The sequence below is a fragment of the Brassica napus genome, chromosome C9, assembly GCF_020379485.1.
Source record: "Brassica napus cultivar Da-Ae chromosome C9, Da-Ae, whole genome shotgun sequence".
NCBI classification, from domain to species: domain Eukaryota; kingdom Viridiplantae; phylum Streptophyta; class Magnoliopsida; order Brassicales; family Brassicaceae; genus Brassica; species Brassica napus.
The window spans coordinates 6395853-6419963 of record NC_063452.1 but is presented as its reverse complement, the minus strand read 5'-3'; the positions used below and the strand labels follow the sequence as shown (position 1 = coordinate 6419963).

At 43.9% G+C, this 24111-nt stretch overlaps 5 protein-coding genes and 2 pseudogenes across 5 annotated transcripts; 3 read left to right on the top strand and 4 right to left on the bottom strand.

The window, feature by feature from the left end:
• Positions 1-337: 337 nt before the first annotated feature.
• LOC106413984 (zinc finger protein AZF1-like) lies at positions 338-1863 on the bottom strand. Its single transcript, XM_048767861.1, has one exon. It carries the CDS (start codon positions 1379-1381, stop codon positions 686-688), a length of 696 nt encoding a protein of 231 aa, XP_048623818.1. The 5' UTR covers positions 1382-1863; the 3' UTR covers positions 338-685.
• Positions 1864-3181: 1318 nt separating this feature from the next.
• LOC106416103 (mitochondrial outer membrane protein porin 2-like) lies at positions 3182-5190 on the top strand. Its single transcript, XM_013856936.3, has 6 exons — positions 3182-3426; positions 3573-3640; positions 4005-4115; positions 4194-4280; positions 4374-4582; positions 4663-5190. Exons 1-6 carry the CDS (start codon positions 3378-3380, stop codon positions 4967-4969), a joined length of 831 nt encoding a protein of 276 aa, XP_013712390.1. The 5' UTR covers positions 3182-3377; the 3' UTR covers positions 4970-5190.
• Positions 5191-8007: 2817 nt separating this feature from the next.
• LOC111209376 (meiosis-specific protein ASY2-like) lies at positions 8008-9917 on the top strand. The gene is made up of 3 exons (XM_022709233.2): positions 8008-8670; positions 8782-8922; positions 9003-9917. The coding sequence occupies exons 1-3, from the start codon at positions 8008-8010 to the stop codon at positions 9915-9917; spliced, it is 1719 nt and encodes a 572-aa protein (XP_022564954.2).
• A 2149-nt stretch (positions 9918-12066) lies between these two features.
• Positions 12067-14508, bottom strand: LOC106413279. The gene is made up of 3 exons (XM_048767610.1): positions 13697-14508; positions 12274-13123; positions 12067-12192 (listed from the first exon to the last, which is right to left on the bottom strand). Exons 1-3 carry the CDS (start codon positions 14506-14508, stop codon positions 12067-12069), a joined length of 1788 nt encoding a protein of 595 aa, XP_048623567.1.
• Positions 14509-15086: 578 nt separating this feature from the next.
• LOC106413277 lies at positions 15087-16629 on the bottom strand. The gene is made up of 2 exons (XM_013854078.1): positions 15809-16629; positions 15087-15714 (listed from the first exon to the last, which is right to left on the bottom strand). The coding sequence occupies exons 1-2, from the start codon at positions 16627-16629 to the stop codon at positions 15087-15089; spliced, it is 1449 nt and encodes a 482-aa protein (XP_013709532.1).
• A 704-nt stretch (positions 16630-17333) lies between these two features.
• LOC106413276 lies at positions 17334-19094 on the top strand (annotated as a pseudogene).
• Positions 19095-19309: 215 nt separating this feature from the next.
• LOC106413275 lies at positions 19310-22728 on the bottom strand (annotated as a pseudogene).
• Positions 22729-24111: the final 1383 nt, after the last annotated feature.

Below are 24111 nucleotides of genomic sequence, written 5' to 3'. Positions count from 1 at the left end.
AAACTTAATTATTAGAACTCAAATACACTAATGTTGGTTAGGTCTGTTATAAAACATATTTTCGGGTTTATCTGTGGACTGAATTTTGGTTATTGTTACCAAACTAGTGAGGATTTTACATGTTCGATAAAACCAAAATCAAGTCACAGACTGTTCCACATCTTGAATTTATAAGTGATATAGAAACATTGCAAATATTTGACCCAAAAAAAAAAACATTGCAAATCTTATTAAAAAATATGAAATTGTGACAGGTATTTATTGTGAAAACAGATCACTTGGAGCTGTGAGTAACAGAATTTAAATGGCTTTCCTTTGCTTGCGGAATCAAATGAAGTATAGTTTACGAAAAATAAATAAATAAAAATTCAGTATTACAGAACAGTCCACTAAATAAATAACGTGTACGATCCAATCATCCATCTCTCTATTATTTTCTAAAGAAAAATATTGAAGTATCCCAATTGTTTCCTCTATCTATAAACAAATCCAACAAGGAATAAATATTTCTCTTTAAAAATAATAATAATGCAACTGAAAGTCTGCAATTGTGCAAGTCCACTCCAATCATTTTCATTACAGAGTCAGTCAAGCTGAAGCAGCTGGTAAGAAACGGCCGGCCCTTAAGTCTTGCGTCCACTATCCCCATTCTTGAAAGTTGACTTTTTCTCAACCGGAGTCAACGTTAAGAAATCACCACCGTGACTTGATCAGCCGGTAAATTTAAGTCAAATCCACGGTGGCCGCCTATAGCGCTTTGTTCCGAAGATCTTTCATCGTCTACATCGCTGACGTCACTACCACCGATGACTTCAACGCTGTTGCTGCTACTGCCGTTACCGTTATTGCCACCGTCATAGTGACATCGTTTGTGTCCACCTAAGGCTTGACCAGACGAAAACGACTTGAAACATATAGAACATGTATGAGTCTTTCCGCTCTGACTTACACCGTTACCGTTAATAACAATGGAACCGCCGTTACTGTTACCGTGAGTCTTATTAGACGGCTCTTGGGCACTGGGACCGTTATTAGTGTTTACCGGTTTCCGGTGACTGGTCTTGTGTCCACCTAAGGCTTGGTAAGAGGAAAAAGACTTTCCACAGACCGTGCACTTGTAACCACGGTGATCCGACGACGGGAGAGACGGCGGAGGAGGAGATTTTACGGTGGAGCCACGAGCAAGCATGAGGAGACAAAGAGCTAGATACTCTTCTTCGGAAGGAGTCTTTTCTTGATTGTGATCAAAACGTTGACGTTTGGTACGTTTTCTTTTAGCCCACTGCTCCAGATTCTCCGGCTCCATTTCTTCGCGATACCGGAGAAAAGGCCGAGCGGCGGCGGTGGCGGAAGTAGGAGAGTTGAGAGTCTCAAGAGCCATATATATATGGTTATGAGTTATGAGATGTGACTTGAGATATCTAAAGGAGAAGAGGAAAGAGTGAAGTGTGTGATGTCTTGTGAGCACGTCTTGTGTTTGTGTCTTGTGTATGTTTCCAGAGCTGGTTTGATTTATATATATTTTTGTTAGAAATCTTTAGAATTTGGGGATTGAGAGTGGGAACGTGGGCTATGAGTGATCAAGTGGTGCTGCTCTTGCTTTCTTCAATCCATTAAATTCCTTTATTTTATCTTCTAGTATAATATAATTGTTCATTTTGGAATATTAATGCCAAGTCCATGCATTGTTTTTAGTTAGAAATCGCCAAACTTATTGGGAAATTTCTTAGAATAGTATTGTAGTAAAAGATTACTATTCAGCAATGTATGTATAATGACCCTTTAGAGTGACCAGACTAGTTGTCATATACTCATAACCAATAACCATCGATCCTTTAAATCGTATAATGTAAAAATATAATCAGAAATGAAATTAGGAAGACAATAGTATTTTTTTTTTGAAAAAGGGCTTTAGGAAGACAATTGTTCTTTATATGGTGTGCCATATCTTCGGAGTTGTATTTTTAGAAAAAAAAATAAAAGATGAAGCTTTTGCCACTCGGAGTATAATCTCTTTTTTACGTTTTGTGAAATGTGGTGGCATTTGCCGTTGCTTATCTGGTATGTTCTCTGATTAGTTAAAGACGTCTAGATTCTTCTGGAGGCCAACGTGGCGTAATAGTAATGGTTGGATTTTTTGGCTGGATAGTTAAAGTCGGTAACGCGACTTTAGGCTCAGACTACACGACGATGACAGTTCTTTGCACCAACATCAACACTATCTATGTTTTGTTGATCCTAAACTTCTATTGGTTACAACTTTCTTATAGCTTTTTTTCTTATATATATATTTTTTTACGAATAATACTAACACACTCATCTTAACATTTTACCAAAAAAAAAAAAATACTAACACGCTCGATATTCTCAAGAGGTGCATCATGCTTCACGCATGTATATTAGGGATTAACTTATATGAGTTATTATCGAGTGTGTGTGAAATTTGTCCACTAGGCAGTATAAATTGGGCTTCGTTGACGATAATAAAAAGAAAATGGAGTACTGGCTCTTAGTCTTCGTCTTGTTGCATTATAAAGTAGGGTCATCGTTGCTAATAAGAGCTTTGTCTACTTAGTCAACTCAACTGCCAAAACCACTTCAACCAATCTAAAAGCTGTCGTTTTTTTGAAGAGTATTGAGGAATTTTCTATGCGTTTATTCTGGAATGTAAATAAAATAGTCTTTTGGATACTCGTATAGATAACAATTATAAAAAGAGAAGTTAAGTTAGTGATCAATCGGTAAGACCTGCCTGAAACAACAAACCCCATCAGCAATGACAAGGCAGAAAGAAGTATAACTTTCATTAATTGACTATAAAATACACACGAAGCAATCAGAATCAGAGTGGCGCAGCGGAAGCGTGGTGGGCCCATAACCCACAGGTCCCAGGATCGAAACCTGGCTCTGATATTATATTTTATTATACGTAAAATAAGTTGGTGGGCCGAGTGATCTTGGGGCTAAAGCGCAACAGGTGTTGTTACTTTGATGGGGACTTATGATAATCACATCGGTATTACAAGAAGCCCTTAGTTTCATTATCATAGTTAAAAGCCCAATAGACACTAGGCCGAAGTTTGCTAAACAAATGAAAATAACATAAAAGGAAATAAATTGTCATCGAACCCAAGGGTCGCGACGTGAAAACACAAGCGATTAAAATCCCACAAGGCGTTCTTCTTTTTCCCTTCGCAACGTGAAAGGTTGTGAGTGGGTTGTCACAAAAGAAAGCCACAGGCTGTTATTTTTACAGTAAAGAATATTAGTTTATTTATTTCGTGAAAGTCGTATTGCCCTCTCTCTCTCTCTCTCTATCTTCACCGCTTCTCCTCCAAATCTCTTCGCCGATCTCTCTTTGCATCTCCGATCAAACCATGAGCAAAGGTCCAGGTCTATTCGCTGATATCGGCAAGAAAGCCAAAGGTAACCTCATCTTGTGAATCCTCCTCTATCAATCTCGTCTCATCGCGCGAATATGATGCCTGCCTGTTCATTGAGTCATAGCGCTGGTGTTTCGGAATTGATTTAACCTGCGTTTAAGCTGATTCCGTTGTTGATTTTGTGTTTAGATCTGTTGACGAGAGACTACAACACCGATCAGAAATTCAGCATCTCCACATACACTGCCTCCGGCGTGGTACGTATCGTATCGTATACTATTCTCAGATTCTCGTTCGTTTTTCGATTTCGATGCATGGTTGTGTATATCGATTGCATTGATCTCCATTTTGCCGTTGTTCCGATCGATCTTATCCGCTTGTGAAAACCAATTTCATTAGTTCTGGATTAGATTTTGTTTGTATACAAATGTTATATACCCTGAAGGATTCTACTGTGTGATTCCATTGTACAGTATTATCCTCTTAGATGTGAGTTAATTGAGCTAATAGCATTTTTGTTGCTTTGACATTTCTGATTTTTGGAAACTTATCTACCAGCTTAACTCCTCCATGAATGGATTAGCCTTTATGTTCTTTAATTGTCTCTGCGTTGTTGTTTAGTCCCTTACGTCGACTGCTCTGAAGAAAGGAGGAGTGCATGCTGCTGACGTTACCTCCCAATACAAGTACAAGAATGCCGTCTTCGATTTCAAAATCGACACTGATTCTACTGTAAGTGTGTCATCTTAAACCAAACTCATCCGTTAGCAACGTGTTTTTTCACTCCTAATTTGGTTTTTGCTGTGGCAGATTTTGACAACAGTCACATTCACCGAGATTCTCCCATCGACCAAAGCCATTGCCTCCTTCAAAGTCCCTGACAACAGCTCTGGCAAGGTTAAAAAGTCATTAACCTTTTTTTTTTTTTTGTATGGTAGTTGTTAGTGGTTTTGAGCTTAACTTGATTCATCTTTTGAATTCCGTTAACAGCTCGAGGTTCAATACTTCCACGACCACGCAACTGTTACCGCTGCTGCAGCTTTGAAGCAGAACCCGTTGATCGACATAACAGCCACTCTAGGCACACCAGTCATCTCATTTGGTGCTGAAGCTGGATACGACACATCCTCCAAAACTTTCACCAAGTACAACGCCGGAATCAGTGTGACCAAACCAGATGCATGTGCTTCCATAATACTGTAAGAAAAAACTCAAAATCTCAGATAAAACTTGATCACTAGCTTTGTCCTGTGTGTGGTTATGATCTGAACTTCTACAGGGGAGACAAAGGAGACTCGATCAAAGCATCTTACCTTCATCACCTTGACGAATCTAAGAGAAGCGCAGCAGTTGGTGAGGTTTACAGGAAGTTCTCTACTAATGAAAACACGATAACGGTTGGTGGGTTATACGCGATTGATCACACGACTACAGTGAAAGCTAAGCTCAACAACAATGGCAAACTCGGTGCTCTGCTTCAGCACGAGGTTGTTCCCAAATCACTAGTGACTGTTTCCAGTGAGATCGACACTAAGGCGTTAGACAAGCATCCAAGGTTTGGTCTTTCTCTTGTTCTCAAACCTTGAAGAAGTCTCCGAACCTTTTGTCGTATTCTCTCTCATTTGTTGGAATTCTACGGCAGAGGACCCCCGAGAGTTTTCGTTTTACTATTTGAAATAAATAGGTCCGCAGTGAAAATTGACGGATAATTCTTTTTTTTTTGGGATATGTTTGGTTTTGTTATTTTTCACTAAGCAATTCTTGGTACATTTCTTTTTTTACTGAAGCAGATGTCATTATCTCATCATCCTCACATATCATTATATCAAATTTGAAATCATTTTTTTCTGAAATTGAATCTACAATTCTACTGTTGACAAAAAGAAAAAGAATATACAAGTCTACTTTCTTTTTTTTTCTTGGGTTTCATTTGTCTGCATCTACAATAGTATAAAAATAGAAGATCCATTTATATATTTAATGTAACGCATAAATCCATACTTAATTATACTCGTTTGTTTGATATCAATTGATAGCGCCTATTATCCCTTAACCAATAAAACATAAACTCGCCAAACACACATTTGGACAATCTCTAAATATTGGATTAGGTGAATAATCCGACAAAGCCAATTATGTCGTAACGTGCCAGTCACGCTCCAAAGGGCATGCGTCGTTAACACTCGCGCTCACCATGGTTTCTGTTTCATCGGAAAACGGTAATAAAGAAAATGTGAGTTTAACAGAAACGTCTTATTTATGGTCGGAGAAAACGTTCAGTCGGTTACAAGAGAAATGAAGAGAATGTGACAGAGAGGAAGCCGGTGGCTCGATGAGCTACCGGAAAAGTACAGCTAACGGTGAGATGAAGCAAAGGTGAAAACCCTAATCTAGCCGCCAAGTGTTAGTCAAATGATTTCGGATCCTTCTCTCGTTGTCTCCCCTTTCTCTTATATAGTCGTCCTGATGTTTCGTCCTTGACCTAATTTACGCCATCTTGGTGGGCCTCCTCTGCTGGGCCGAAAAGCCCGTAGGCGTCCGAGCAGTCGCTGAGCCAAATATACTTCAGTCGACGATGATCGACTAAAAGTACTCAAGAGTCAAGCCGAGAGACCTGACTCTTGAGCCGACCGATCGAGCCGTCGCTCTACCTAGTCCGGGCCAGGCCTTTCTATTCCTCGGGCCTTGTGGGATGGTCAAATCCATCCTCTACAGTAAGTCCCCCCCAGTCCATTAGTGAGCGAAGTGTTTCCTGGCTCGTGATGGATTCTAAGGTTTGAAGGTTTGAGGGAATAGAAGGCTTGTCGGAAGGTTGGAGCGGTTGGTCGATGAGTCGCACAGCGTCGTTCTCTCGGAGGCGAGCGTTAGAGGCTTTATCGCTCCTTTTGGTCGTTATGTCGCAGGGAAGATTCTGGAATATTTCCGCTTGAAGCCGGTTAGTCGCGGATATTCAGGTCCCGACTGACATGTCTAGATTAACCGTTGGTTTATTCTGATTTTAAGATGACTGACGTCTGATTTAGACGAGAGACTGAACCGTCGCGAGGGCCCGCTGGACATTTGGGAGAGTTACGAGGCCCGAACGGGCCCGTTTGAATTTAATGATGACGCCTCGAATTTTCCCCCTTCTCTTCCTTTCATAACATGTTGAGAAGCGGAATCGTCGCGAGGGTCCGCTGAGTTTTTAGGGTGGATTTCGAGGCCCGTTTAGGCCCATATAGACCTAATGATAGCGCCTCGAGTTCCCCCCCCCCTCTTTTCCTTATAAATACGCAGATCCCCTCTCATTTCTTCAAGTTTACTCCGCGATCAAAGGTACTTTCTCTCTCCTTCTTTTATCTCTCTAAGTGTTATAGCCTTTATTCGACGCGTTCTTCGCCGCCTTGTTCTACCATGTCGTCAGCTCAGAGGTTATCGAGGCAGCAAAAGGGGAAATCAGTTGCGGCGGCATCGGCTCCGGCAAGGAGTCCTGACGGAGGTTGTATCGGGGATCTCGAAACGACCCATCATGAGGCGATGATGGACACGGTTAATTTGTCTCGCTCCCAGAGGCTTTTGGTCGCAGATGCTACGCGGCTTGCGAGAGAAGGGAGTGAGAACGTCGCCGTGAGGGATGCGACGGAGTGTGCGAGAGACGGACAGAGCGGGGCGGTGCCCGTTGACTCGGTTACTTTGGGATTTCGCCCAATGGAAGGCGATCCTCCTGAAGACGACGATTCTGAAGCTGAATTGTTCCCGACGACCTTCTATCCCGATGGAATTTTCGAGGAGCTTCCACAACTCCATCCTGACTCACTACGCTCTGCTTTCGTGGCTGGTCAAGATTGGGATGGTGTGGACGAGACTAAGTCGACCCTGGGGAGCGTGAAGAAGGTTCTTCGGGCCAAGAACGCTACAGGCGTAACCTTCCTTATCCCTACGAAGGAGCAGAGGCCTTGGTCTCCTCCAATCGGATATCAGACGGTGTACGAGTCCTACTTCCAGGACGACACTCGCTGTTGGTTCCCTATCCCGCGACTGATCACTGCGTACGCTAAGCGGCGATATCTCGCGATTAGTCAGTTATTGAACGGCTTGCTGCGACTAGCCGTCACTCTATCAGTTCTAGCGGAGTAGATTGACATGCCGATGAGCGTCAGGTCGTTCGAGGAGATGACCTCGATAACCGACATGAAGGACGGAACCTACTCGGTGAAGATGTGACCAAACTGCAATGTGTGCGCCGGTCATCCAAACAAAACGCAGAATTGGCAGCGTTCTTATTTCTTCCTCAAGTTTGATGACTCAGCTTTCGAGGAGCCTCCTCGAGAGGACTATCGGGTTCTATGGAACCGTTCTTGTAGTAGAATATCTTGTCGCGAGCTACGTCTGACTTTGTCGATCTTAACGAAACTTTCTTTTTGTTGTGCTCGCAGTTGTCCATCCTACATCTTCAGTCTATCCCGAGGATTTCCTGAAGAGCGTTTGAGCCGTCGCTTTGCTTTGAATCTACCATTGGTCCGAGATTACAGTCGAGAGGATTTGCGAGCTTAAGGACCAGATCGCTCGAAGTGCGTCATCTCGCCGTTTCTGGTTATTCTTTCGATCGCAAAGTTTATTTGTCGCGTCCTGACCTTTCTGCCTTATGTTTTCAGGAGAGTGGAGCTCTGATCTTCCGACTGTTCTTCCTATTCGCACCAAGCGACTAGACATCTTCCCGAAGGACATCCAGAAGCAAGTTTCTGAAACAAAGAGGATGGGAACTCTTCCTGATTTGAGCGCGATATTAGCCGCCCAGCTGGGACTGACCAGCGGGGAAGGACCCTCGACGGCGGTTCCTCGCACTGGTGAGGTTCCCCCTTCTGGTGCTAGAAACGCGGGGAAGGGTAAAAAAAGGAAGAGGGGCGGCTCGAGAGTCGAGGGGAGCGCCGAGGAGGCGAGCGACGTTCCTCCTTCTGACGAGCCCCAGAAGAAGAAGAAGAAGAAGAAGAAGAAGAAGAGGACAAAGAAGCCCGTTGACGAGCAGTCGGAGAATCCCGAAGAACCGACTGAGATTGAGGGGGGTGATGTTCAAGAAGAAGAACTTCAACCCGAAGAGGAGGCTTCTGAGGCTGAAATCTCGGGAGAACGGAACGATGAGGAGGAAGTTGGTGAAGGGGAGGAAGCTGAAACTTCTCTTAATGCCGCATGTCCGGACGGTTCTGAAGAAGACAGCGGAGAGTCGCCGCTTTTGATCAGGAGGCGTAACGATGAGGTTGGCGACGAGGAGCGATCTCCTATTCTGGCGTCTTCTCGCGAGGGAACTCTGGTTCCCATTGGAGAAGGGGCCGCTTAGATCGGTACTTCTTCTCGCGGCTCCGCCATCTTAAGGAGGGTGCCCGGAGTCAACTTTCCAGACAAGGTTTTGTTTCACTACGAGGGACCGGCCCCTCTAGTGTACGTTCCCGAGAAGTGCGGAGAGTTCCTTCGCCAACTAAGGGGGAGGGTGAAACATTTGCCCGCTGTGAAGGACCTCATCTTCGGGAGTGAATATGAGGAAGCTGCGAGGGCCAAGCTGCTGGTAAACGGCTCGGTCTCTTCTCTTTTTTTTGTTTCGTTCCTTAACTTTTTCTTACAATTTTCATCTCCTCGTCTGTTAAGGGGGATAGCGCGACGAACGTCGTGATTGATAAGCACGACACTGCCGTGAAGGGAGCTTTGGGCAAACTCGAGCTGGCTAAGAAGGAGCACGCGGAGAGAGAGGAAGCTTCTGCTCGCCAGCTGAATGCATCGAGGGCTGACGTCGAGAGGCTTAACGGGATGGTTATTCGCATTATTGCTCGAAGAGACGAGCTCAAAGCCGAGTTGGAGGCATCCCGAAAAGTCGTCCGTGAGCTTGAGCGGAAGAACGCCGAGCTTGAGAGCGAGATGGTTTCGCTCGCTGCGTCTCATGAAAGAGAGATGAGGCGCCTTAGAGATTCCAGAATCCTGGAAGTGACGAGGGAAAGAGGAAGAGTTGAGGCCGAGTTGGCCGCAAAAGCTAATCGTCGCTTCGCTAAGATTCGTTCCCGAGAAGAGCGACGAGGTCCCTACGAGGAGGCCCGGTTGCTTCATAGCCAAGCCTTCGGAACCAGGAAATGCCTTGAGGCCTTAAAGAGGGCTGGGAGCGATATCTCGCAAGCCACTATCGAGATATTCGCCGAGCAAGAAAAGAAATACGAGCAGGAAGCCGAGAAGCTCAAGGTGGGCGAGATACCCGAGGGAGATCTCACACTTTCTCCTCTTGTATTAGACTCTCAGTTTGTGGATGCTCGAATCTTGGCGAGTCTCGATCCGTACGGGTCCAACGCCGGCTTGATCGATCCGGAGACTGCAGCGAGTCTTCACGTTCCGCCTACTCATCCGACTGAAGAGCGACGTGAAGACCCGACGCCTCTTCTTGAAGGTCCTTTGGCTGATCCAGAGATCGTCCCGAGATCAGACGAAGTGCATGTTTCTCCGGCTGCTCGTGAGTCGAGCGTCAGGGCTTCGGAGCTCTCCGCCCTCAACGATCGTGAAAGCGACTGGGAGGACTAGCTTCTCTTGTATGTTGTTTCTTTTTAGTCCCGGAGGACTTGTGTTGTTGCTTTTTTAGACTTTTGCCTTTTGAGGTTTCTACATTGTTGTTTTTCTTCTGTTATTTCCAACTCTTCGAATCGTATTAACTGTTTATCTTTTATTGTACTTGTCTATCAAATGCATGAGTTCTCGAGATTCGAAGTGACTGTTTGTTTAGTATAAACGTTATTCGAGATACCAAATCGTTGTAGTGTTAAGCTCGTCTTGACTTTGTCTCGGTCGATCTCTTTGCCTCGCGATCGTTCGTCATTTGAGTTTCGTTGTTAATTATGAGTTCTCGACGTTGACGGTTCCAAATCGATCCTAACGTAATTTTCAAGCGTTCGGTGGACCAGACCTTACTTAGTAAATTACAGGGTGAGTTGGAGTCATTGTCTCGGCCGTGTTGGTTTAAATCGCAACACGGTCGACTCCCGTGAATACGTGTCAGATCAGGACATATCCAACGTGGGATGCGAGTACCGATACGCTTGTTTGAGAAGCTGGGGCGTGCTCGTGTAGGCATCGGTTAAGTGATCGCCTGCTTCGGAGATCGATTCCTCGGGGAGGAGGTTTTTTTTTTTCGGCTGGACCCCGTTTTCTTTTGGGCTGCCTACGTATCCCTTTGTGGGAATCAAGCCATTCGTAGTTCTTAGATTGTGAGTAAAAGTGGCATTTGAGGCGCATTTACTCGGTTTTTTTTTGTTGAGCGAGAAAACGTGACCGTTGATCGTTCTTTCGCCGTTTTTTTTTTTTTTAAAGTGAGTAAAAGTGGCCTTAGGGGCGCATTTACTCGGTAAGGCGTTCGTCTTGACTATGGATGGAAGAGGCGGAGATTTTTGGAGTTCCAAGCTCTCGGTACTGCTTCGCCTGTTGAAGTCTCGAGGCGGTATACTCCTAGTTTGATGACTTCGACTATCTTGTATGGTCCTTCCCAGTTGGCTCCAAGCTTGCCGGCTTTCCACTCCTTAGTATTTTCGAAGACCTTTCTTAAGTCAAGATTACCCATTTCGAGGGGGCGCGATTTGACGTTTTTGTTGTAGTAGCTCTCGATTTGATGTTGGTAATTCTGGATACGGAGTAGTGCTTGGTCGCGCTTTTCCTCGATGTCGTCAAGCAGCATGTCGCGGTTGAGTTCGACGTTTTGTGGCATTCGCGATCAGCGCAAACTCGTCACATTCACTTCTGCGGGAGCCATTGCCTCAACGCCGTAGGCCATCGAGAAGGGTGTAGCCTTCGTCGCTCCGCGAGGAGCTGTTCTGTGGGACAACAGGACACCGTCTAGTTCATCTGCCCAGCAACCTTTCTTTAAGTCGAGTCGTTTCTTCAGACCGTCGATGATGGTCTTGTTCGTCGACTCGGCTTGGCCGTTACTTTGTGGGTTTCTCTGGGTCGACATGTTGACTCGAATTCGCCATCTGTCGCAAAATACCTTGAAATGATGCGAGATGAATTGTGAACCATTGTCTGTAATGATCTCGTATGGGAGCCCATGTCGGTAGATTATGTTCTTCCAGACGAAGTTTTGCACCTCCTTGTCGGTGATGCTGGCATAGGCTTAGGCTTCAATCCACTTGGTGAAGTAATCTGTAAGGACCAGGATGAACTTCTTTTGGCGAGATGCCGGCATCGGACCGATGATGTCCATTCCCCATCGCATGAATGGGTATGGAGCAGTTAGGGTATGAAGGAACTCCGTTGGGCTGTGTATGGTGGAAGCGTGACGCTGGCATTTGTCGCACTTGCGCACGTATGTCTCGCAGTCGGCGTTCATGGTTGGCCAGTAGAATCCGTGATTCTTTACTTTTAATGCGAGAGCTCGTCCCCCCGAGTGATTGCCTGCTGCTCCTTCATGTGTTTCGGCCATGACTAGTCTCGTTTCTTCGCCGGAGATAAATTTGAGTAGCACCTTCGTCGCGGTCCATCGGTGTAGTTTCCCATCCAAGACGACGTAGTGTGCGCTACATCGCTTCAGTCGCCGTGCGTCCCATTTCTCGGTGGGCAATAAACCTTCAGCGAGGTAATCGATGAGTTCTTTGCGCCAATCTGTTGGCTGATCATCTTGCGAAGGAGGTTCAGCTTCGTCGATGTCCATCGCTTCGCTAATCGCTGCTGCAATCGCAGTCTGCTACGCCTTCGTGTCGATGCTCGGTTTCTCGATTTTATGGATTGGGATTGTCCTCTTGACTTGATCGTGTAGCTTGCTTCCTAGAGCAGCGAGGGCGTCGGCACAGACATTTTCTCCGCGAGGAACCTTCGTGAGTTCGAAGAACTCGAAGTCTCGCGTGAGGTCTTGGACGAGTTTGAGGTAGGCATCCATCCTTTCGTTGCGAACGTCGTAATCGCCGAGGTACTGGCTTACGACAAGTTGAGAGTCGCAATAAGCGCTGATTCTTTTGGCTTTCACTGCCTTGGCGAGACGGAGCCCTGCGATGAGGGATTCGTACTCAGCTTCGTTGTTTGACGCAGCAAAACCAAAACTGAATGACTGCCGGATGAGTTCTCCTGTTGGTGATTGCAGTTGCACTCCTGCTCCCGACCCTTTACTCGTGGATGAACCGTCGACGTGAAGGATCCAGTTTACACTTGGTAGGATGAGGTCTTGCTCCAGCTCTGGTGTTAACTCGATCAAGAAGTCGGCAAGGACCTGTGACTTTGCTGCTGTGCGATTTTTGTACACGATGTCATGTTCGCTCAGCTCCATCGCCCATTTAGTCAACCGCCCTGACTGGTTAGTATTCTGCAGAACCGTTCGGAGTGGTTGGTTGGACAGTACTTCAATCGTGTGCGATTGAAAGTAGGGTCGCAGTTTCCTGGCCGAGGTGACGACAGCTAAGGCCATCTTTTTGAGTGTTGGGTATCCCGTCTCCGGCTCGGTCATTCTTTTACTTGTGTAAAAGATTGGTTTATGTTCTCCCCGATCTTCTCGAATGAGCACGCTGCTGACGGCGGAGGATGTGACGGCTATGTAGAGAGACAATGTGTCGCCGGCTTCTGGCTTCGATAGTACTGGAGGGGTTGTGAGGTAATGCTTGAGTTGATTGAACGCCTCCTCGCACTTTTCGTCCCAGACGAACCTCTTATTGCCCCTTAGTAGCTCGTAGAAGGGAAGACACTTATCGGTTGATCGCGAGATGAACCTGTTGAGAGCTGCTATGCGTCCGGTTAGTCGTTGTACTTCGCGGCTGTTTTTTTAGCTTGGAAGGTCGAGGATCGCCGAGATCTGCTTGGGGTTAGCCTCGATTCCTCGTTGAGTGACAATGTAGCCGAGGAATTCTCCCAAAGTGACACCGAAGGTACACTTGGCCGGGTTGAGCTTCATCCCGTAGTCGTTCAAGATCTTGAAGCAGTCGCATAAGTTGTTTAGGTGATCGTCGGCCTTGAGTGATTTGACAAACATATCGTCGATGTACACTTCCATGGTGTTGCCAAGCTGATCAGCGAACATTCGGTTGACGATTCGCTGATAAGTCGCGCCGGCGTTCTTTAGCCCGAAGGGCATCACCTTGTAGTAGTAGGTCCCTCTATCGGTGATGAATGTTGTCTTCTCGCGATCGTTGGGATGCATCAAGATCTGGTTGTATCCCGAGAAAGCGTCCATGAAGGTTAGGAGTTCGTTACCAGCAGTTGATTCGACGAGACGATCGATATGAGGGAGTGGGTAACTGTCCTTTGGGCACGCCTTGTTGAGGTCCGTGAAGTCGACGCATATGCGCCATTTGTCGTTTTTCTTTTTGACGACAACCGGGTTAGCCAACCATACGGGGTATCGGACTTCGGTAATGAAACCCGCGTCGAGGAGCCTGTCGACTTCTTCGTTTACGGCTTTAGATCGTTCTGGACCGAGTTTTCGTCGCTTCTGTCGGATGGGTTTGAACGTCGGGTCGACGTGCAGTTCATGGGAGGTAACTGCGGGGTCGATCCCCTTCATGTCGGAAGTTTTCCAGGCGAACGTCGAGGCGTTGTCTTTGATGAAAGAGATGATCCTTGAACATATGACGTCGGATAGGTAGACGCCAAGTCGGATGATTTTCGTCGGGTCGGACTCATCGATTGTGACTTCGCGAACTTCCTCCATTTGGGGGTATATCTTGTGGAGTGGTTTACTGACGGAGTTGACAAGGGAAGCCTGTTGCTTCATCTTTACAGTTGCGATCAGTAGTTCTCTCGCAGCTTGTTGATCTCCCCGAATCGTCTGTGTTTTGCCGTCTTTTCTGGGAAACATGACGCATTGATGATAAGTCGAAGGAACGGCTTTCATGGAATGCAGCCATGGTGTTCCGAGTATGGCATTATAAGGTGCTTTGGCACGGATGACGGAGAACTTGACGGTGCGGGTTATACCACCTGCGTATACTGGAAGACGAATTGTCCCGATCATTTGCTCCGAGGCTCCGTTGAAGCCGGTGAGCGTGTGAGAGGAAAGCTTCATATCCCTTAAATCAACTCCCATTTTGTCGAGTGTGTCGCGAAAGATGAGGTCGACTGAGCTGCCGGTATCAATAAGGACTTTTGCGACTAGGCATTCACCGATGTCAAGGTCGACGAGGAGAGGATCGTTATGTGGCATGTGGACGCCCTTGGTGTCTAGTGCCAAAAAAGTGATCTGGTGATCATTTTCGACTGGAGAAGGCCACTTTTTAGAGGTGGTTGCTTGACTTTTGTAATCTTTGACAGCTCAAACCGAGTCACCGCAAGGTGGTGATCCGCCCATTATGACGCTAATGTGCGGGGCTTGGGTAGCTCGCAATGATTCGAGTTGCTTCCTCAGATCGTCTGTTGTGTTCTCGAATTTAGGAATTTTTGCAGGCTGTTTCTTTTTTGATTCGAGACGTCGTCGCAGATCGGATCCTTTCAAACGGTTTAGTTGGATTCGCAGGTCGTCGGCCTTCGAATTGAGCTGGTCACGAAGGTCGCCAATTTGACCGACTCTCCGGGCGTTGCACTTTGAGATGGTCGCACGGAGGTCGGCGGTTCCTGTGCTTTCGTTCGTGGTGCTCATTTGCTTCAATAGAATGTGCATGTCTTTATCTGTTGTCGAAGGAGCGAGGGGCTGCTTATCCTTGCTGTCCAATTTATCGCGCAGATCTGGTTGCACTGTCAGGACGTCATCATCAGAGGAGTCACAAGGGCGAGAGAGTATGACTTCTACTCGTCGCCGGCGACGCAGGTGTTCGTCTTCTGACGAATCATTGGCGGGGCCGACGTTGTTGACAGGAGTGCGCTCAGGGCTTGCTCTTTCCTCGCTCGGGCCGTGTTCTTTTGAGACTTATGTGCCTTCTTCTCCTTGTTCTTACTCCAGCTTTTGGTGTTTTTCGGTGTCGTAGGAGACGTGGGCATTTGGATTGTCCCATTAGTGATCCCGTCGAAAAACTGCCCGATGAGGACCTTGCATTCCTTCGTATCATGGGAATCCCTTTTGTGGTAGAGGCACCATTTTTTTGGCTCCTCGGAGTTTGAACTCGCTGGTTCGGATGAGCTTGACTGCTTTGGAGCGGAGTCTCGATCCCAGTGGTTCCAGCCTTTCTCTCGCGTGATGGCTGCTGATTTTGGAGATTCCTCATCACCGACCGAGCTAAAGTAGCCTCGCTTCTGAGTGGTGTTTCCACCGGAGGAGTGCTGGCGGGGCTCGGGTTGGGTGTTGTTTGTTCGGGCGGGTCGTAGTTTCACTGCTGCTTCTTTTACGAATTTTGCTCTTGTGTCTTCTTCCATGCGGATAAAGTTGCGAGCGAGCGATGGCGTCGGAGATGGATTTTGTCGGGTATCGGTAGAGATCCTGACGGAATGTGGAGTCGACGTGCAAAGTGTTCATCAAAGATTCGACGGCGATATGGTCAGGAATATCAATCTTTGAGACAATAGCTTTGAACTTCTCCATGAAGTCGCGGAGGCTTTGGCCGCTGACGTGAGTGAGGTTCCACAAATCTGACACGGTCGCTTCCTTGTTGGTGAACATGATATAATTCTTAAGGGAAGCCGTTGAGAGGTCGTGGAAACAGTCGACGGAGTTTTCTCTAAGGCCGGTGAACCAAGTAAGGGCCGGTCCTTCTAGGGTTTCGACGAAGAGTTTGCAGAAGCCGGCGTCTTTGTCTTCGTCGGTCAGGTTTACGCATCGCATCGCTATGCTGAAAGACGTGACGTGAGTAGAAAGGTCAGAGAGACCTTTGAATGTTGGATGACGGAGTTTCTCCATCTTCTGGAGCCGCACGCCGGTAACCTTTTGCGTGAAGGGGGTACGAAGAGATTCCGCGAGTACATGCTCGATTTGGGGCGCGGATGTCGTCACCTGGTGGATCTTCAAATTGATGTCGAGGACCGACTGTTTCAACGCGGCTAGTTCGCTTGCGGTGTGCACGTTGATGTCGTTACCGGCGCTTTGGTTATTGTTGTCCCACGTAGGTGCTACGTTGGTGGTTCGTTCTGTGGCGAACAGGTGTCGACGATATTGCGCCGTTGAAGCTTTGGCGTTTGCAGCGATAGGAGCAAAGATTTTTGATATCGCCGTGATTTGGTCAACTGCTGCCTTCTGCGCCGCTTCTTGTAGGGCGAGGCGTGCCAGGATGGTTTCCATAGACGCAGGAGGGGGGAGTGGAGTTACTGGTGTAGGCGTAGGTGTTACCTCTGGAGTCGGCGTCACCTCGAGAGCTTCGCGCTCCTCGCCTGACGAAGAACTGTCGTTGCTAACGACCATAGTTATGACGTTACTTTGCTAGTGGCCCCACGGTGGGCGCCAACTGTTTGATCGGAAAACGATAATAAAGAAGATGTGGGTTTAACAGAGACGTCTTATTTATGGTCGGAGAAAACGTTCAGTCGGTTACAAGAGAAATGAAGAGAATGCGACAGAGAGGAAGCCGGTGGCTCGATGAGCTACCGGAAAAGTACAGCTAACGGCGAGATGAAGCAAAGGTGAAAACCCTAATCTAGCCGCCAAGTGTTAGTCAAATGATTTCGGATCCTTCTCTCGTTGTCTCCCCTTTCCCTTATATAGTCGTCCTGATGTTTCGTCCTTGACCTAATTTACGCCATCTTGGTGGGCTTCCTCTGATGGGCCGAAAAGCCCGTAGGCGTCCGAACAGCCGCTGAGCCGAATATACTTCAGTCGAGATGATCGACTAAAAGTACTCAAGAGTCAAGCCGAGAGACCTGACTCTTGAGCCGACCGATCGAGCCGTCGCTCTACCTAGTCCGGACCAGGCCTTTCTATTCTTCGGGCCTTGTGGGATGGTCAAATCCATCCTCTACAGATTCCACGAGCCATTAAACAAAACATCGATTTATATAGTTTATACGCTGGAGAGAAACATGCTTCAGAGTCACCACCATTGAGCATGTTCAGTTAAATCTTTGAATTCTCGAACTTTCATTGCTTCTCGAGAGTGTTTGCTTTACTTTTTTGAGATATGGATATTGCGGCGGTGACGAGGTGTGTGAGAAGGTGCTATGTTTCGCCTGCGTTCGGAGATTCTGAATCGCTCCGGTCATCTGAGGGGCAGAATCTGAGAATAACGTTGCATGATTCCCGGAGCTCGGAGCACGTCGTTAGTGGAGGTTTGAAGTTTGGCGGGCATAGTCAACGGCGAATAAGCTCCTTCCGTCCGATCATGGCGACAGATGAGTCGAGTTCATCACGGTCCTCTGATTATGCCGGTAATAATCATAAAGTTCAGATATGTTTCATCTGTTATTTGGTTTGACTTAACCGCAGAACGTTACAAAAGTCTTAGCATCGATGAACATATCACTAATATGGGACTAATATTAGATTACCTTATAACTAGGTGAAACGCAGCAAATCGATGGAACGCAAAAGAACATCGTCTGGCATGCTTGTCCCATCACTAAACCCGACAGACAAGAACTGATTAAGCAAAAGGGTTTTGTCATCTGGATTACTGGCTTAAGTGGTTCAGGTTTGCTCGCTTCTTAAGTGTGACTGATCTCTCTCTTAAGTGTAGCTTGACATTATAAAGAAAAACAAGGACATTTCTGACGGAATTTGTAGGATTTTGGAAAAGCTTCGGTGTTTCCCTACAAATTTTCGACGTATTTTTTTTTCCTTGAAAGATAAATATGAAGAAACGTATTTGTCGGAAATTCGTAGGAAAAGCCATTTTCGACGACTTTCCGATGGATAGAAATTGTTTTATTTTCTTATAGTGTGAGGTGTCTTCTTGAATTCTTTACATTTTTGTTGTCAGGGAAAAGTAGTCTGGCGTGTGCTCTTAGCCGAGCTTTGTACAATCTTGGAAAGCTCTCATATATCCTTGATGGTGACAATGTTCGACATGGTTTAAACAGCGATCTTAGTTTCAAAGCAGAAGATCGAGCTGAAAACGTTAGAAGAGTTGGTGAAGTTGCTAAGTTGTTTGCAGACGCCATGAATAATATGTATTGCTAGTCTCATATCTCCTTACCGGAAGGAACGAGCTGCTTGTCGTGCATTGTTACCAGAAGGAGATTTTATTGAGGTTTTGCAATAATTCATAGCGCAGAGTCAACAGCATGGACACTTAACCCTATATGTTTAACGTCTTCCTTTATTTTGGTTCTTTTGTTAGGTATTCATGGATGTGCCACTCCATGTTTGTGAAGCTAGAGACCCAAAGGGCTTATACAAGCGTGCACGCGCTGGCGAAATCGAAGGTAGCATCTGCATCTTTTTCAACTTAACCTAGCTTGTTTGATCTTCTAAATTGAGCTATACCTTCATGAAAATCATTTCTCCTTCAGGTTTCACAGGAATAGACGATCCATATGAACCACCTTTGAATTGCGAGGTTTGTATACATATATGTACTCTAGTCATGATCATATACTATTTATTCTTGTTCTCCTGAATCATTGGCCTACTAAGTTTTGCAGATTGTGATACAAAACAACAAAGACAAGGGTTTTTCTTCTTCTTCTTCTTCTTCATCTTTACCTGAAATGGCAGATATTGTTGTCTCCTACCTAGACCAAAATGGATACCTCAAGCCGTCATAGAAACACTCCTCAAAGTCACATAATGATTGATATTTATTTACATATCTTGTAATCTGCTCAAAAGTATTCTCTCATGTCATGTATAATCAATCATCAACCTGTATTTTAATTGTTTGAATGCGATGGTAAAATCATTATTTTAACATGTCTCAACCGTTGGAATGTGACCAATAAGTATCACGTTACCAATTTGATCCAAAAAAAGAAAGAATCACGTTAACAATAAGGTAGATCATGCATGCCATTTACTGTCTCTAGCAATTCTACTTGCAACATACTTTAACCATTAATAAAACCACTCGAGAGTTTCCACTAATTAATTAATCAGTGCCATTGGTTCTCCACCTTTCTTCTCTTGCGTTAATTGTTTTTAGATTCAACTAGACAAAATTAAACTTCTCTCGTCTTCAATGGAAACAAATGAAAAAACGTATGACAAATACTTGTTGAGTCACACTTATTACATGCAAATTTGATACATTTTGTGTCCTACTTACAATTCTTTAAATACTATTAAAAAAAAATTAGTAAATACAAAACAGAATCAATGCATATACACACTCACCAATCACCACTCTATATATTCACTTGTCGTGTTTCTCCAGAAGAAGTTGGATAAATCGAAAACCAAGCAAAACTCTTTCCCTTCTCTTGGAAAGCTTTAGCGAGGAAGAGCAACACCATAACCTTCATGACAAGAGAGAGAGCAAGCATCGATGCCCAAAGCCGATACATGGAAGCCCTAAGGGGTTTACACTGGTTAGAGACGATGCTCGATAACGTGTCTTTCACGTAAAGGCATTGTGTTAGGTTTTGAAGAGAAGGCAATATGTCTAGCATCCCTTGAGCTGAGTCGCTGTAAGCATAGACTCTTAGGTAAGCTGCTTCCGGGATGAACTTCCCAGTAATTCTGCAGGTTTCCGGTGGAACTTTGTCGTGGCATGTGAATCTCGAAAGAACCTAAGAACACAAAGGATATTTTGTTCACTTGTGTCTTACAAAGATAAATCTAACCAAACAGTCTCACATCGGAAGTTGAAATGAATACCAAGTAATATATAAACAAATATGGTTCAATCAATTTATCGTCAATTGGTTTGGTTTTATGTTGTAATCCTATATCTAACTAAATATGATATTAGAGTCCGATAATATATCGATCTGACCCAAAACCTGATCTATTATCAGATACTTCTAAATAAATGAATTTAAAGGACTTACCTTTGGGAACTCGCCTATTGGAATGGCTCCATTGGAACATACAAGAATATCACCCTTTTCAGGAACAAATTAAAACAAGAAAGAAAAACATAAATAATATATTTTTTTTTCAAAACTTAACAAGAAAAATGTTTAGTCGAACTTGATTGCTTACATAACGAATCCAGGATGCCAATGAAGCAAGATAGGAGCTGAGATAGTAAAAAAAAAAAAAAAAAAAATCATTATAACCCTAAATCATTGGGCACATAAAAGATGATCAAGTTGTCATAACTTTTAGTGAGTCGACTTAAATGATCTTACCAAAGGCCAGAAGCAGAACAAACAAGTTAGTTGATGCAATCATAAGATGAGTTACATACCTGAGAAACAAAAGAGCAGAACAATGTTGGACTTTGAAACGGAGAAGATCAAAAACAAAAACGAGAAGGAGCTATAACGTTACGATATGTTGATGGCGAGATCAATGGTGGGACTGTTAGTGTGAACAAAGCTTTGAATAAGCAGAGATCCTTTTCTGAGTCGATGGCTAGTGACATTAAGCAGCTGAGTCGTTTTCTGATCGTACGGACGCAACAAGTACTGTATTCTCGTTAGCGATGTTATCACTGTACGTATGTTTCTATCAACATCTTCTCCTGCTTTGTCTGTTGTCTCTTTCATCCCCTCTGTTCTGTTCTTCGAGCTCTGGTTCGCTGCTATAACTATCCCTGACGCTGCCCTATTTACATTTTTTCTTCATTTATTATTGATATTGTAAACTAAAAGCACATCCAACGTTTAGTAAAGTAAACATGCATGTGCATAAAAAGCTTACATGGAGAGAAACATAAAGAGGAGGAGAAGTAAAAAGAGAGGAAGATAGTAACGGTCCAGATATGGGCATCGCGTGGAAGAAACGCGTCTTCTTTTGTCGGAGAAAGCTAGGTATAGTCCGAAACAGACGCCGGCAATAAGCAACACTCCGGCGACGGAGTAACCGTGTATTCCGGTAAATGCCGTAGCCTGATATAAATTATATTAACATTATGTTAATATTAGTTAATTATGCTATTATAAACTATGATAAACATTGGTTTATTAACATAAATTCATGTTGCTTTTAATTATAGAGCGCTTTTAATTATAGAGCGACAAAAAAAATTATTAACATGTTAATTCTCGTGTCGACCTAAATGTTAGTCACAAAATGGGAAGAGAGACTCACTGCCCATGCAGTAATGTTTGTCTCTAACGTCGAAACTTCCGTTGTAATACGTAAAGCTGTTAAGAGGATCACGTCTCTTAAACCTCTCATGATCTCCACCGTTTGATAAACTGGAAACTGCTAAAATCGGAGAAATCAAGGCCGTTAAAAGGAGCTGAGACAGAACTCCGATGTTTCTTGGTTTTGTCATGGTGGAGAAGTTGATGATCGAAAATCATGTTACTTATATTTTTATTTATTATTGTTATGTTTTTCTTGTTCGTGTGTTTTGGCTTACTTAGTAAGGTAAGGATAGCTTGTGGCTAGATTGTTCTTAAAAGTTTTGTTTCTTTTTGTTTGTTAAATTGAAGAAAGGAGAGTGATTATAGAGTAACGTATCTGGGGGCATTTTCTGTGGGTTTTTTATTTGACTCTTTCTTTTTTTCTATTGTTTTCTCTTTTGCTAAAAAGGTAAAAAGATCAAACTATACATGATACTAAAGTATGTAGGTAAGTAATATATATAACCAGACTCCTGGTTTGCGACCTGGTGTATATGAGCTCGGCCCAAAATGTGTAGTACAAAGATTCCACATCCATCTCATATGAAAGTGTTTTTGAGATTCTCATTCACATAACACTTGTTTTTGGTCGTTTTACTAATTTGAATCTTGGATAATGTATAGAAAATATCACATTGGTGTTGTCGTGTGTTTGTAGACTACTACAGACTCTTAGCAAGACATTTGTTTCAGTGGATGATGAACCAGGTCGAGACAGTTCTCTCACAAAAATACAGTTTGAATTTGAGAATTTTCCTGACTACATAATAGTTTCAGTGGTTTACTTGGGGTTTTAATAGTTTACAATTTGTAAATAAAATTCAGAAACCCAATCAGAATCCATCTAGGCCCTCTAGACGTGACGTATTCTTCTTGTATACCCATGTTCAAAAACTCTAGGCGCCCGGCTAATCGCTAATTGGTTCTTATCCGCCATGATTTTATCCTATTCGTACCAAAAAATGGTCACACTGTTAGTAGGCCCAATAAATTGCTTAACTGGCCCATTTACTGATTGGTCGGCCTATTATTTGGTTAATCGGTCCAACTCAAAAAAATTGTAAACTATGAAGTACTTCACTAAGTCTCAACCACGAAGGAAACTATATATAGATCACAATTTCACATCTTTTCCCTTCACTAACCGATGTGAGACTTTTGTACAGCTTCATTAAATAATCGAAAATAAATAAAATACAGGGTTGATTGGCGTCAGTACAAGGGTCCCGACCACTTAGAAATGTCGAATTATTTGTTCAATTACGCATATATTAATATATATACACATATAAATATAATAAAAGTACAAAATCTATGTCTCAATTAATCTCCGTTTAATCCCTGATTTTTTGGTAAATCGCTAGGCTCGGGTTGTCGTTTGACTAGCGCACTGTAGTTCCGAACATGGATTACTGTTAGACCCTCTTCTAAAACTCGGTCGAGTTGGCGAGTCAACGTCCAGAAAATAGCTGAATGGTTGAGTACCGTGGCGAATTAGTGTAATTCGGCCAAAAAAATCAGAGTTCCTAAAAAGTCTTACAATTTCAGTCATTTTAACCCATAAAACGACTAATCTACGTAAGATTCATGAAGTTTACTTGAAAACAACAAGAAAAAACAAAGAAATCAATCTAAAACTCGTAAAAATTGGAAGAACCGTCGAGTTTTTGTTGCAGAAACTAATGAAGATCTAATGAAGAAGATGCTAAGGTAAATGAAAAATTTACCTCTCATTTAACTTATTTAAAAAAAATACAAAAATACCATCACTCTTATTCGAATTAGGTAGATAAAACATACCTTTAGTGCTACACCAAGTGAGCTTCGAGGGAATTGTTACCAATACGCCATATATAACCGAAAATAAATCGCCGATTAATCCTTGCAAAATCTTCGATTTTCTCATTTGGTGCTAGGTCCACGTACGAGGAACGCCTTGCGAGTTTACGAACAGGGCTATTAGACCTATAAAGGCAGGATTATCGCAGGTTTTCTAAAGGGTTTTTAGAGAAAAAGTATTGCGTGAACCCCATAAAAACATAAGAATCGGTCACAGAAAGCACAAAATAAGGATCGACTTTTGTCTGTTTCTTGCACTGTTCGCAGGTCCCACCGACACGTGGCGGTGCGCGATTGGTGTGCTTTTTAATTTTTTTTTTTAATCAGATAAAAAAAGAAAAAAGTTTAAGAAATCCTTAATGGGTTTCCGGGATAATCACGGTTAGGCCTGGGCATTTTGGGTATCGGTTCGGTTTGGTTCGGGTATTTCGGGTTTCGGGTAGTTCGGGTAGGGGCTAGAGGATCCATTTAGTACTTGACCTATTTTCGGTCTGGTTCGGTTCGGATAGTTTCGGGTTCGGTTCGGTTCGGATAGTAAATGTAGGAACCGGAAAATATCCGGAAAAAGTTTGGTTCTCATTTGGATCCGGTTAGGGTTCGGATAGTTCGGGTAGTTCGGATAATTTGGATAAAATATTGGTTATTTAAGGTAAAATATCAAATAATTAAGATGATTTAGATAAAAAAATTGGATATTAATGATTACTTTGGATATTTCGGATAAAACTATCCGGATAGTTTTAGATACTTTCAGGTAGTTTGGAGACTTTATAATAATTTAGTTATCCTCAACTATTTTCAAATACTTTTAATAGAATTTTAAATTAAAAATATATATTTAGTGATGTTATATGTATATATAATTAATATTTTTATA

What these genes read in the sequence shown, in the direction of transcription:
- LOC106413984 (XM_048767861.1), bottom strand. Translation starts at nt 1,381, where the DNA reads ATGGCTCTTGAGACTCTCAACTCTCCTACTTCCGCCACCGCCGCCGCT.
- LOC106416103 (XM_013856936.3), top strand. Translation starts at nt 3,378, where the DNA reads ATGAGCAAAGGTCCAGGTCTATTCGCTGATATCGGCAAGAAAGCCAAA. An exon ending in AAATCGACACTGATTCTACT is followed by an intron (nt 4,116 to 4,193) that starts GTAAGTGTGTCA and finishes TTGCTGTGGCAG; the next exon opens with ATTTTGACAACAGTCACATT. An exon ending in GCATGTGCTTCCATAATACT is followed by an intron (nt 4,583 to 4,662) that starts GTAAGAAAAAAC and finishes GAACTTCTACAG; the next exon opens with GGGAGACAAAGGAGACTCGA.
- LOC111209376 (XM_022709233.2), top strand. Translation starts at nt 8,008, where the DNA reads ATGTTTTCAGGAGAGTGGAGCTCTGATCTTCCGACTGTTCTTCCTATT. An exon ending in CTTCTCGCGAGGGAACTCTG is followed by an intron (nt 8,671 to 8,781) that starts GTTCCCATTGGA and finishes TTTCACTACGAG; the next exon opens with GGACCGGCCCCTCTAGTGTA. An exon ending in CTGCGAGGGCCAAGCTGCTG is followed by an intron (nt 8,923 to 9,002) that starts GTAAACGGCTCG and finishes TCGTCTGTTAAG; the next exon opens with GGGGATAGCGCGACGAACGT.
- LOC106413279 (XM_048767610.1), bottom strand. Translation starts at nt 14,508, where the DNA reads ATGCCACATAACGATCCTCTCCTCGTCGACCTTGACATCGGTGAATGC. An exon ending in GAAGTCCGATACCCCGTATG is followed by an intron (nt 13,124 to 13,696) that starts GTTGGCTAACCC and finishes CTAAAAAAACAG; the next exon opens with CCGCGAAGTACAACGACTAA. An exon ending in AGTACCTCGGCGATTACGAC is followed by an intron (nt 12,193 to 12,273) that starts GTTCGCAACGAA and finishes GAACTCACGAAG; the next exon opens with GTTCCTCGCGGAGAAAATGT.
- LOC106413277 (XM_013854078.1), bottom strand. Translation starts at nt 16,629, where the DNA reads ATGGTCGTTAGCAACGACAGTTCTTCGTCAGGCGAGGAGCGCGAAGCT. An exon ending in CTCCGCGACTTCATGGAGAA is followed by an intron (nt 15,715 to 15,808) that starts GTTCAAAGCTAT and finishes ACATTCCGTCAG; the next exon opens with GATCTCTACCGATACCCGAC.